The sequence below is a fragment of the Vanacampus margaritifer genome, chromosome 1 (assembly GCF_051991255.1).
Source record: "Vanacampus margaritifer isolate UIUO_Vmar chromosome 1, RoL_Vmar_1.0, whole genome shotgun sequence".
In the NCBI taxonomy this organism is placed as follows: domain Eukaryota; kingdom Metazoa; phylum Chordata; class Actinopteri; order Syngnathiformes; family Syngnathidae; genus Vanacampus; species Vanacampus margaritifer.
This window is the reverse complement of record NC_135432.1, coordinates 63,254,166-63,266,332: the sequence shown is the minus strand read 5'-3', so window position 1 is coordinate 63,266,332 and position 12,167 is coordinate 63,254,166. Positions and strand designations below refer to the sequence as shown.

At 38.2% G+C, this 12,167-nt stretch overlaps 2 protein-coding genes across 2 annotated transcripts in view; one reads left to right on the top strand and one right to left on the bottom strand.

Annotated features, from left to right (window-relative positions):
* Positions 1 to 324: 324 nt before the first annotated feature.
* On the bottom strand, positions 325 to 11,582 carry LOC144046476 (transmembrane protein 87A-like). The gene is made up of 20 exons (XM_077560020.1): positions 11,414 to 11,582; positions 10,815 to 10,872; positions 10,462 to 10,559; positions 10,283 to 10,399; positions 9,678 to 9,725; positions 9,547 to 9,588; positions 9,355 to 9,481; positions 9,213 to 9,274; positions 8,929 to 9,112; positions 7,546 to 7,645; positions 7,130 to 7,223; positions 5,893 to 5,964; positions 5,683 to 5,791; positions 4,887 to 4,945; positions 4,699 to 4,802; positions 4,546 to 4,625; positions 2,939 to 3,003; positions 2,796 to 2,848; positions 1,716 to 1,746; positions 325 to 1,632 (listed from the first exon to the last, which is right to left on the bottom strand). The coding sequence occupies exons 1-20, from the start codon at positions 11,552 to 11,554 to the stop codon at positions 1,591 to 1,593; spliced, it is 1,686 nt and encodes a 561-aa protein (XP_077416146.1). The 5' UTR covers positions 11,555 to 11,582; the 3' UTR covers positions 325 to 1,590.
* ganc (glucosidase, alpha; neutral C) overlaps positions 11,541 to 12,167 on the top strand; it is a 21,245-nt gene continuing 20,618 nt past the window's right edge. Inside the window, exons 1-2 of the mRNA XM_077560021.1 lie at positions 11,541 to 11,583; positions 11,989 to 12,082. Of these exons, the coding sequence (XP_077416147.1) occupies positions 12,054 to 12,082 (29 nt within the window). The 5' untranslated portion in view covers positions 11,541 to 11,583; positions 11,989 to 12,053. The remainder of the gene's footprint in view (positions 11,584 to 11,988; positions 12,083 to 12,167) is intronic.

Genomic DNA, 12,167 nt, shown 5'->3' with positions numbered 1-12,167 from the left:
AAAATCGCAAACACAAAAACATAACATATTTTCACTTACCACTCAAGTGAGTCCAAAACCTTTGCCAAAATAAATATAATTTAGTACGACCTAGGCTACTAATGTAGACAAACACAAGTTATGTATTTTCATTTGTAAAAAAAACAAAAAACACATATATTGCAAAAATACCCAGACAGACATCTCTCAAAATTTCTAATACATTATGGATAGCCATTTAGTCCAAAAATACTGGATTATTTTTCTCCTTTTTTTTTTTTTTTTAATTCAGTCCTTGTCATCAGTCCTTGGAAGTGCATACTACAAAAAAATAGACACACTTAATTTAAGTCTTTCAATAAAAACTTTATTTGCTGGATATTTACTGCTTGACATTACACATTGCAGACCGGCATCCAGAAAGTTAGATTTTAGACAAAAATAAATGATTTGAACAAGATAAATAAGCATAAATGAAGTCATTTGTGACACCCATATACACATATGCACGTCAGTAGATTGCACAGGGGTGTGATTGGTTCAGACACAGAACAGAAAACCCCAATGTCATATACTTTATGACAATGCTGATGTGTGAAATTAAAAATGTAACATTATGTGCAGTACATCTGGATTTGAATACCACAAAAAAAAAAAACTTCCGTATGACATGTGAAACATATTTGACTTCCATTCCAGTTCGTTTTATGGGGGTTTTGTGAGGGAGTGAGTACAGGAGTGTCGAGGGTGGAGCTTACTATGTTATGGAAAGCCATTAGAGCCTTGACATCCATTTTAAGGTCCATGTACTAGTACGCTTTTTTTTGCTAGTAGGACATCGCGGGGGGAAAAAAAGTATGTGAGCTTTGTAAACGAATTTATCCGTTAGCCTTGATATGTAGGGCAACTTGGGCATTCGATTACGACAACTATGTTACTAATAAGGCAGAACTACGCACGAGTCGACAACGGCGTGCTACTAGTACTAGAAGTGATGTCAACATTTTCGACTAGTTAACATCCAGTGCTTCACTAACTGTCAACTAGTGCAGTTTTGCCTCAGTAGAAACATGCAAGACGCATATGGAGAATATTGAATACTCTTACTAGTGATATATTTTTCCATAATTGCCTTACAACCGCTGTATGACAATTCTGCACACTAGTAGGACAACTTTGGGCTACTATCAAGGATATCGATTCAATATTCAAATGGATTGCCATACCATGTTACATTCTGTGGAGGGAACATCAGTAGTTAGATCCCTCACTGATTTCAGTGATATGCTTCAAGTAACTGATTACTTGTGGGCAATGTAGTGCATTTATTTACTTTATTTAAACTTCAGTTTGACCATCTGAAAAATCAATAAAATGGCTGGAAACATCGGCTCATTTGTACTGAATAATACATCATCTAATCTTGTGCGTTTCCGCTTCGCCTGATTTTTTTTATTTGTATTTTTTTTTTGGTTGGGGTGGAGGATGGAAGGGTTGGAACGTGGCAGACGACTGTAGCGCAAAGTCAAAATGTACGCACGGACACATTCCGGATGGCTTTCCAACCACTTTGGGTCACTTTGGAGAGAGTTTGTCATGTCCTCCCTGTAATCACTCCATTTTGGATCGCTCCATCTTAGTTTTCAGGATTTCCTGCAAGAGCAACTCGGGTTGGTGAGTGATGTCAACGCAGGGAAATATTATAGAGGGAACACTGGAGGGTGTGCATGCATTACCTCCTCCTCATCCAGCATGGCAGGGAGAGCTCTGCCGGAAGAAGAAGTGGCGATAAATCAAAGGCGGTAACCGATAGATTCACTTAGTAACACTATGATACACTGACTCTCTTGCCTTGCTCAAATTAGCCCATTTTGAAATGTGATGACTAGCTCACGAGTGTGGGAAATAAGCAAGCGCAGTCAAAAACAGGGATTGTATTTTCCTTTGTGTGTGCAGCACTTCATCACCAAGTGCCCTAAATTAGACACTTCAAGTCAGTCAGTGTCATGAAACCAAAGAGGACACATTGCCAGAGATGTAAATCTCGTTACAGAAGTGCCTTGAGATAGCGAGGGGCCCGGCAAATATGATACATGCTAATAGGAAAGTAGTCATTGTTAATTTGACAAACAAGCCGCCAACCAGCTCAGTGGCCTTGTGGTAGAGTGTCCGCCCTGAGGCTGGGAGGTTGTGGGTTCGATCACTGGCCGGGTCATACCAAAGACAAAAAATTGGGACCAATGACACTCAGCATTATGGGTTGGAATTTGGGGGGAGGGGGGGGTAAGATCACCAAATGATTCCCGAGCGTGGCCCCTGCTGCTGCTCACCGCTCCCTCAAGGGATGGGTCAAATGAGGAGAGCGAATTTCGGTGGGTGTGACAATCTGTGGTACTTTAACTTTAACAATGCCCTTGCACTTCCTGTATAATTTTTCAAACTTAAATCATCGATATATTTAAGGGTTCAAAGGGGAAGTCAACCCCCAAAAAATTATTGACAATATGTTCTATGCAGCCCCACTAGTCTAAATATGGTATTTTGGTTAATATTGCGTTAGTGGAATAAGAGTTAAGCAGCAAAATCCAGCCGTTTTTTATCCATCTCATGTCATTTGCTGTCGACCGAAGATGACATCAATGCTCAGGCAACAACCAATCACAACTCAGCTTCAGAAAAACGGTGAACTGTAATTGGTTAGCTGGGTTTCAATTCCATCCATCCATTTTTATTCAAATTTTCAAGCAATGCAAAAATAAAACTGAATGGAAACGCTAGAAATGAGGTAAGGAAAATGTGAATTTTGGCTAACTTACACATCAGCAACGGTTGTTGGAATGTTCTCCTCGACCCATTTCAGGTCTTCATCCTAGTAGTGGTAAAAACAAACAAACAAACAAAAATGATTTTAAAAGAAACAAAACAGTCAAAACGGAATGAAACATGAGTTATGACATACCTGTTTACTCAAGAGCTTCTGAGAGCTGTTGGCGTCTGGCTTGGCTCCTCTCATCTTCATCCCCTCTTTGAAGAGTCAGAAAAAAAAAAGCACAGTGAGATCTAAAGCACGGTATATTTAAAATCATCTGGTGGCCACGTTTCGACATTGTCGGTAGCTTTAAGATGCGCAGTGCGACAAAACTGGTGCGGGCCAGAATGTCTGATTGTTCTCAGACGGGAACATCTTTTCAATTGGCGACTCCAGTCTTCTCTGGAGGACGTCGTTGGCGCTGTTGCTAAGCAAAAACGACGACAGTGAGGACTGCGGGATTAATTTGTCGAGTCCTAGCTACAGTTAATCCGCAAATGATTTATAACCTGTTGATATTCAAGAGAATTTTTCTGTGTCTTCTATCTTGCGATGACACATGAAAGAAGGGGGGAAAAGGGCAAGATGACGACAAGTTCCACCTCCAAGTGCCTTTTGTTTTCAGGAATGCGAGTAGCTGGCTACCCGAACTTGTCTTCTTGAATCAAGAATTAGTAAATATGCTGAGCTTTACTATTTTATTCAGTTTTTTTCTAAACGGGAAGTCAATCCCCAAAAATATATTTTTTTGACAATATTACTGTATGTGACATGTGACCTCACTAGTCTAAACATGACATTATGATTAATATTCCATTTGTGGAATGAGCAATGAGTTAAACAGCAAAATCCAGTCATTTTTATCCACAACCAATCACAGCTCAGCTTCAGAAAACAGGTGAGCTGTGATTGGTCGTTGCCTGAGCCCTGAGCAACGCTGATGTCATCTTCAGTCGACAGGAAGTGGTAAAATGGCCACCCCCTGACAGCTGGATTTTGCTGCATAACTCATATTCCACAAATGGAATATTATTCAGAATGTCATGTTTAGACTACTTAGGTCACATATAACATATTATTGTCAAAAAATGTTTAAGGTTGACTTCCACGTTAAAACTACATCTGACAAATAACAATAATAATGCTATTTTAGCATTAAAAATACAATTCAAGAGCTTCTACATGGTGCTGTATTAACTCATTCACTGCCATTGACGGCTAAAGACGTCAAAAATTCATTTGAACTAATTATATTAGTTTAACTTTTTTTCCACTTGTGTTAACAAGAGTATGAAAAGCCCCCAAAAATATATATATTGTACATTTAGAACAGATATAAAATTAGTGATTAATCGTGAGTTAACAAGTTAAGTCATGCGATTAATTACGAAAAAAAATGTATCATCTGACACCCCAAATTTTTAATAATATCTTACTTTTTTATTAATTAAAAAAAAAAAGTAATTTAAAATTTAATTTTAATAAACTTTTCCTTTAAAAAGAAAAGATTATTACAAAATTAGGGGCATCAGGAGATTAATTTTTAATCATAATTAATCGCATTACTTCACTAGTTAACTCACGATTATTCACCAATTTTATACCTGTTCTAAATGTAAAATAAAATTCAAAAATTCTATGTTTTCTCACTAAAGTGGGAAAAATGTTAAACTAATAGAAATAGTCCAAATGAATTTTTGACATCTATAGCCGTCAATGGCAGTGAATGAGTTAAAAACAAACATCATAGGTCTTACCAAAAGCTTCGTTCAACATGGGTTCTTTGACCTCCTCGTCGTCTTCGTCCTCATCATCGATCAGAGGCGAATGGGAGAACCTGCGAGGAAAGAAGCGTGAAAAAAAGAGACATGATTATGAGATTTCATCCAACTATGAGGAATACAAGTGACCTCTGGTTGTTGGCGGAGGGCCGCAGCAGCACCATGATGACTAGCAGGATAGTGGAGAAGAGCAGCCGCCAGAAGGCGTCATCCACCCATAAATCCCTCCAGCTCTGGAAGGCGACAGATTATTAGCAATACTTGAACTTTATAAAAATAAAAGATAAACAGTTAGGGTTATTACAAGTTACACAAACCTTCTGGCAGTCCACCAGCTTGAAGACTTTGGTGGTCCAGATGATGAAAATGATGGAGGCTGTGGACACGTAACCGTTTGACAACTTTAATCTTTAAATACTGTTCATTTTCCATGGACACGTAGCATGTTCTGGGCCACTTTGCCCAAGCCAAGAATAACCTCCTAATTTGTCAATCAAATTATGAACCACAGATGTTTTCACATATTAACTCATTCACTGCCATTGACGGCTATAGACGTCAAAAATTCATTTGAACTATTCATATTAGTTTAACATTTTTGTCAAGTTTTGTTAACAAGAGTATGAAAACCTAGGTTTTTTTTTTTTAGGAATACAGATATACAATGTGTGATTAATTAAAAATTTTAAACATTTTTTGGCTAGTACAAGAGTATGAAAACCTAGAAAAAAAATGATTGCACATTTAGAACAGATATAAAATGTGATTAATCGTGAGTTAACTATTGAAGTCATGCGATTAATTACAATTAAAAAATCGAATCGCCTAACGCCCCTAATTTTTAATAATCTTATCTTAAAATATATATATTTAAAAAAATGTCTAGGTTTTCGTACTCTTGTTAACAAAAGTGGGGGGAAAAATGTTAAACCAATAGAAATAGTTAAAATGAATTTTTGACGTTTATAGGCGTCAATGGCAGTGAATGAGTTAATGAATTGCTGAAAGGATTATTAATATTCGAGAAATTACAGACCATTAAGTATATGTTTATTGCTAGCAAATGTGAAAATATGACCCGAACAGTCTGTAACAGCCAAAGATGTGCCTCACCCAGCATTGAGAAGATGAGCGTGTTGGTGAAGTGCTGGTACAAAGAGAGCTTGACCACATTCCGGCGCAGCTTCAGCAGCCGAGTGGTTTGCGACAGGCTGATGAAGATGTGGATGGACGCAAGTTATGGAGAACATAAAAAAAAATGAAACATCATAAATATTCATTCTTGAGCGAGGAGCCGCTCTTGGGGCTTGTCTGGAAGGATATCCACCACATGACACAGGAGTCAATGAGGGAGAGACTGAGGTTGGCCACTAGAGCCACCGTACCATAGAAACCCTGGAGAGAAAACATAAGATTGCAACAATAACTCACAAAAGGAGACATATAATTAGGGATGTAACGATAACGGCAATATTGCGACATCGCGATATTAAAATTGTCACAATGTCGTCGTCGTCATGTCACGATATTAAAAGCAGCATATCTGTTAAAAATGTCAAGTTGATTTCCATTTGCGCAGTTCTAGCACTCTCTGGTGGCTAGTTTTTAAAAAAAAGTGCAGTTTAATTTTCATAAGGGATGTTTTGGCCCTTCTATGTTTAAAATCCACGCTAATGGTCAGATGAAGTGGAACGTAACATGCTCGTGAAGCGAGTCAATATGTGGAGGAACTCAATGTGTGCGTGCATTAGCAAGTGCCTCAATATTATTATTAGTTATTAGAGATTGTGGTGGTTTATATGTATTGCTGTAATGTACAAAGAATATTTTTATTTTTTTTGTATGAGTTTTTTTTTTTTTTTTAACAATAATTTTTTGATATCACCAACCTCCCCACAATGTCGTGATAATTATCGTATCGTGAGCTTCATATCATGATAATATCGTATTGTGATGTTTGGATATCATTAGTAATGATCCATCCATCCATTTTCTTAACCGCTTATCCAAACATAATATAACGATTCATTACATCCCTGCATACAGGTAATTTAAAAAATCACATTACATTCCTATATACAGTATATATTTAAAAAAAAAAATACAACAAAACAAATAAAAAAAATTCCCTACATAGAAAACTAAATGGACCTTAAAGGTTACCCTGAGGAACTCCTCTAAAATGAAGTCTGACTGATTGTTACCGAGGACTAATGCGGGATGTATACTATACTAAACGTACTTAGTATATTGCATTATGTGGACCAAAAAGTAAGACTAAACAATTAATCAAATAACTTGATACCAAAAACAGCCGCAGCAAAATCTCTACATCAAAGCCAAGTCTTTTCGGAAATAGATTCTTGAAACTTTTTTTGGTGGGTCTCTGACGATAGACAAGCCTACCCAGATTTCATGTTCCAATTCAAACATGGCTTTGTTGCGCGAATTTTCAAGAAAGGCCACCAAACGTCGATTTTCGACAAAGAAATACCACAATTTGAAAATAGTGAAATCAACTATTAACTATTATGTACACGAATGGAGTTTGGACACTTACACCCGTCACCCTGAGAACACCTTCCACAGATGAGAAGAGCAGGTAAAGCAACCCGACGGCAGCCAGCCGGTGCACCGTGGTACCCAACCTGGGCCTGAACGAGAGGCAAATATGCAAATTATCAGGCATGCTTATTAGACGCATGCAAACTGAAAAAGAAAAAGCATTTAGCTGGAACACATACTGGACTAAACTCCACTCTAAAAACTAAATTTAGATGATTCAACGACATAATATCGTCATTGTGTAAATATATATAAATATTTTTTTTACTTACCGTCATGTCAATAAGAATACAAATGTGCTTACTAAAAATGGTAATTTTCTTCATTCCTGTGTAGATTCTCAGTCCTTCAAAATAAGCAAATAAGCAAAATAGTGCGTGTTTGTTCCATTGTCTTTGTCCCGACTCTTACTTGACGATGCCGTAACCCAGGCTGACGATGAGCACCAGGATGCGAGCCAGGGATCGCTTCAGCGCAGACAGCAGCTCGGCAAAAATCACGGCACCCTCAACTGGAACAGGAATAAAACAAATATTACCACACCAGGCAGGATTGAATGGACCTTTGTATGCTTTGTTTTCAAGATAAATCCTCAAAATGGTCAAACTTTAATGCCATGCTCTAAATTCCCTAGCACAGGGGTCAGAAACCTATTAAGAGTCATTTTAGGCCAAATAAATTACCAAAAAGACTGTCTTGAGCCGTAAAACATTTGAAGATTGTGATGAAGGTTAGTGGCCCAATAGCTCATTTGAGATGCTCCACAACACAAAAATATGACAGCAGCATCCAATAAATAGATTTTCCTCTTCTCTTTTCTCCCTTTTTGGATTTTTTTTGTGTGGTAATTTTTCATACTTCGTTTTTCATACATTTTTAGACTTTTCTGCCTTTCTCTCAAATTTCTAACATTTTTGGCAATTTTATAGCCATATTATGATCATTTTCTGCCTTTCTTCCTTTTTTGACATTTTATGGCTTTTTTTTCTCCTGACGTTTTTTGCTATCAATTTTTTGACATTTTTTGCAAATTTTGTGGATATTTGATGGTCATTTTCGGGACTTCGTCTTTTGTTTTTGGACATTTTATTGTTACTTTTTGAACAGTTTGTTTTCTGCCTTTTTAAATGTATTTCTCTGACACTTTTTTTTTTTGCAATTTCATGGACATTTTATGTCAATCTTCTACTTATAAAACTTTTTCATCTACCTTTCGTCTCTCTTTTTCTGACAACTTAAAAATTTGGATGCCATTTTTTTTTTAAACATTAATTTTTTATCTAAATCATTAATTTATTTAAATATATAAAAAAACCTTTAAATTTCCCATCTCTTTTTCTTCTTAACTCTTTGACTGCCAAAAACGTTAAATAACGTTTAATAAAATCCTATGGAGGAGTGCCAAAGACGTTAAAAGACGTTTTTTTCAAAACAGAGGTGAAACTAACCATTTTCTATTGTTGATTACTGAAAAACGGAATAAGGTAGAAACAAACTTTTTTTTCTGATAAAAGATGAGAGTCCAATCTTTCATTTGGTAGTATGTGTGTTTCCATAGTCCAAACACATAATTTTCTGTGGAACTTGAAAGATCAGTCAAAAATGCTTAAATCGGCAGGCACCCACGGCATCCCTTTTCTGAAAACGTCTGGCAGTCAAAGAGTTAATATATATATATATATATATATATATTATTATTTTTTTTTTTATGGTGTAGTCGTCAAAACAGTTTTTTTCTAAATTGTCCCTGGGGCCCTACTGAGTGAGATTTGTGGCCCTAACAAACAAACAAACCATAGTCTCCTCGGTAGCGTATGTTCTGGTATTCGGAGTAGAAGACAGCCTTCTCCAGCATGCCCAGGATGATGACGCCGCCGATCCAGAACTGGACCCTGAGAAGGTCCCGCCAGTAGCAAGCGCACCAGAAGAGCCATAGGGCGCCGAAGAACACGTAGATGATGCACATGACCATAAAGAACTGCCAAAGAAATCAAATATACGTTTTAAATATACAAACATTGTCATTTACAGCATTTCAAACATTATTGCTGATCCTGATACACATTTGAAGTACATACCATCATCTGCGGCCAGTCAGCCGGGGAGGAGTAGTCACGTGGTCCCTTCATCTCCACTTTCACTGCACAAAAGTAAGCAAAATTCAGAATGGGTTTTTTTTGGGGTGTTAATTTCAAGGTCAGGCTACGTAATTCTCCTCACTGTTGAAGGCAAAGTTGAGTTGCTCGGCCGCATAGTCGTCGTTGTCCACGCCACGGGAAAGCGGCCGCACATTGACGATGAACAAGTACGGGCTGTCCTCCCACGCCTTGGCGACGGCACCCAAGTCCTGCCACGGCCACCATGATGAGGACTTTTTTTTAACATGTGAACTGCCGAGACAATGTTTCTTACCGGCTTGTCGGGCCAAACAAAGCTCTGATTTGAAGCTTCGCTCTAAATTAGGAAAATGAAAAGATGAAGTAAAAAAAACAAACCTTTTGTTTATTGTTTTTTGAATTATGAATGAATAGGATGTGACTCACCTTTTGGCTGGACAGTGGTTGATATGGATAAAAATCTGCATAGTACACCTTGATGGGAGGGACATGAGACATGGTTATATTACCTCCACCAAGGACAGTCATCGATGTTTTTATTTGTTTGCATATTTTTTTTAATATGGTAACAGTCACTTGTTTAGTTTCACTTAAGATAAATTATTGTTGTTCTTTTTTTTGTTGTTGTTTAATTCGTTCCATGACCACGCTCGAAACTCAAAACACTTGCTGTTCCTGCAATCAATCAGGCACAAAAAGAGGAGTTTCACAACTACTGTAAGATATTCAATAAATTGCTTGATTTTCACAGAAGATAAAGAATCCATTCATGTGCGCATTACCACATTGTATGCATTTGCGTCACAACATTTATAACACGGCCACATGGATGCTATTCATTAGCCCATTTATGGTGTTTCATATTTTATGCTAGCATTTAGCTAGCATATCTGCCAAACTATTCACTGCCACCATACAACGTCCGTATGTCAAATTTTTGCTCGCAACATAAAGCAAAAATAAATGTGAAAAAAAAAAACTAAAATCAATCACGTAACAACCACTGGAAGAAATTCAAATGCAGCACCGACCTTGGGCAAGAAGAGAGCCGAGCAGTTTTCAAAGTAGACGGAGCCGCGACTATAGTAGCCGCTCCAGCCCTCCTTAAGCATGTGCTCTATGCCGAACATGTTGGTGGCCTTGTTGTCCTGCGTGGGAAGACGCACCGTGAGCCGGCTGGCCTGGACGACCAACATGGCGGGATACTTACGGGCGTGTTGAAGATCTCGTTGTAGCACACAGAGGAACGCAAGTACCAGCTGATGTTGAAGGCCACGTTTCGATCGCACGCGCTGGCGTTACCCTGGACTGTCGACGAGCCGGAAAAAAACAAAACAATAGTGATACAACGGTTGGGCGCTGAATACTTTTTACCGATAATACTTTTCACGTTTTCCTTTAGTGACTTCAAGTGTATATGGCTGTGTAGCTTCAAGACAGAGAATTTGAGTCAAGCATTTTCCGTGCGCGAATCATTTGAATTATTTGATTAATCGTTGCAACCCCAGAGCGCGAGAAGTGAGTGTCAACAGTGTTGGATTTCACAAAGTTGTCACTACTCACACTTCATGAAGACAGTGGTGTTGGCGTACAACGTCTTCCGGAAGACTGCATACTGCATCTGAAAACATAAACAAGTCAGGTCAATCTTATCCTTCTACTCGGTGTTGTCACCGTTTATGCTGTATTTAGCAAAGCACTATAATAACAAATCTGCCGTTTTATTGTGTTTTGGGAATTTTTTTGAAGACTGTGTGACACCCTCCATAGAAAGAAAAACTGTGCACTAGTAGACATCCACGCAATACTTGTTAAGTAGAACCCAATTAAGTAAAACTAGTACTAGTAGTGCTTTAATCTCAACTAGTGCACAGGTATTATTCACTACCAACACTGTCAAGTTGTGAACTATGTTCTAATATGCCAAAGTTGTCCTACTAGTGTGCAAAAATGTCACTCTACTAGTGCGTTTTTTCTTACTGAAAACAAAGCGCGTACTAGTACACGGACATCGAGGATCTCGAAAAAAATATTGCTGTCGTACGTCAGCGTTTGTTTGACAGCTAGCCGGCTAACTAGCTGGCGAGCAGGCTAACTAGCTAACAGCGCTTTTACAACAAGCACTCCTCAAAACGAGGCGTATAAAAAGAGGTGACACTGACCGAGTTGACGTCCACGTTCCACACGGACACCTCGGCCGTTCTGCCGACAGGTAAAGCCGCAGCGAGGAACAAGAAAACGCGCAACAGCCGCGCTGCGTAACTTGACATCTTCGTGGCTTCGGGGTTCTGGAGGGAGAGCATCCGCCTCCTTTCGTCACGGATCCGGCTAGGTGACTTGTTAGCGTAGTGCAAAGTCTTTACACTAGATGTCGACACATGACGTCTAATGTACCCTCAATACATCAGATGCGGCAAAGTAGTCATACGCTGCTAGGAGCGGTACATTAAATTGGATTGCATTTTCATTCATTTCTATGGGGGAAGGTTATTTGAGACAAAAGTGTTTTGAGAACTTTCGCATAACAAATAAACTCGTATCTTAAGGTACCACTACATTAAAAAGTAAAATATAGTCATATGTCCCCTTTAAATGGATTTAAAAAAATAAATAGCAATGCTTTTATTTTGAATTAAGGCACCGGAAATGTAAGTGCGGTCGTAGGAGTTTAACTTGACGCTGTCATAACTTCAAGTATAAAAAGCACACACGTAAAGTTGTTTCTTTATCTTAACAGGTGTTGATCTGACTGTTTTGACAAGAAATTGTGTCACCTTCTTCCTTTGCTCTTCTTTGCTCGACATGGTGGACGTGAAACAGCCCATTCCCGGGTATCATTTGGAACTATTACTATTAATAACACATTAAATTTAACACCAGCGTCTCACAATGACCTTTTATGCACACTATTCTTTT

Coding starts and splice junctions, on each gene's coding strand:
- LOC144046476 (XM_077560020.1), bottom strand. CDS start 11,554: ATGCTCTCCCTCCAGAACCCCGAAGCCACGAAGATGTCAAGTTACGCA. Junction 4,803..4,886: donor AGCTGGTGGACTGCCAGAAG/GTTTGTGTAACT, acceptor GTCGCCTTCCAG/AGCTGGAGGGATTTATGGGT. Junction 1,633..1,715: donor CCATGCTGGATGAGGAGGAG/GTAATGCATGCA, acceptor TTGCTCTTGCAG/GAAATCCTGAAAACTAAGAT.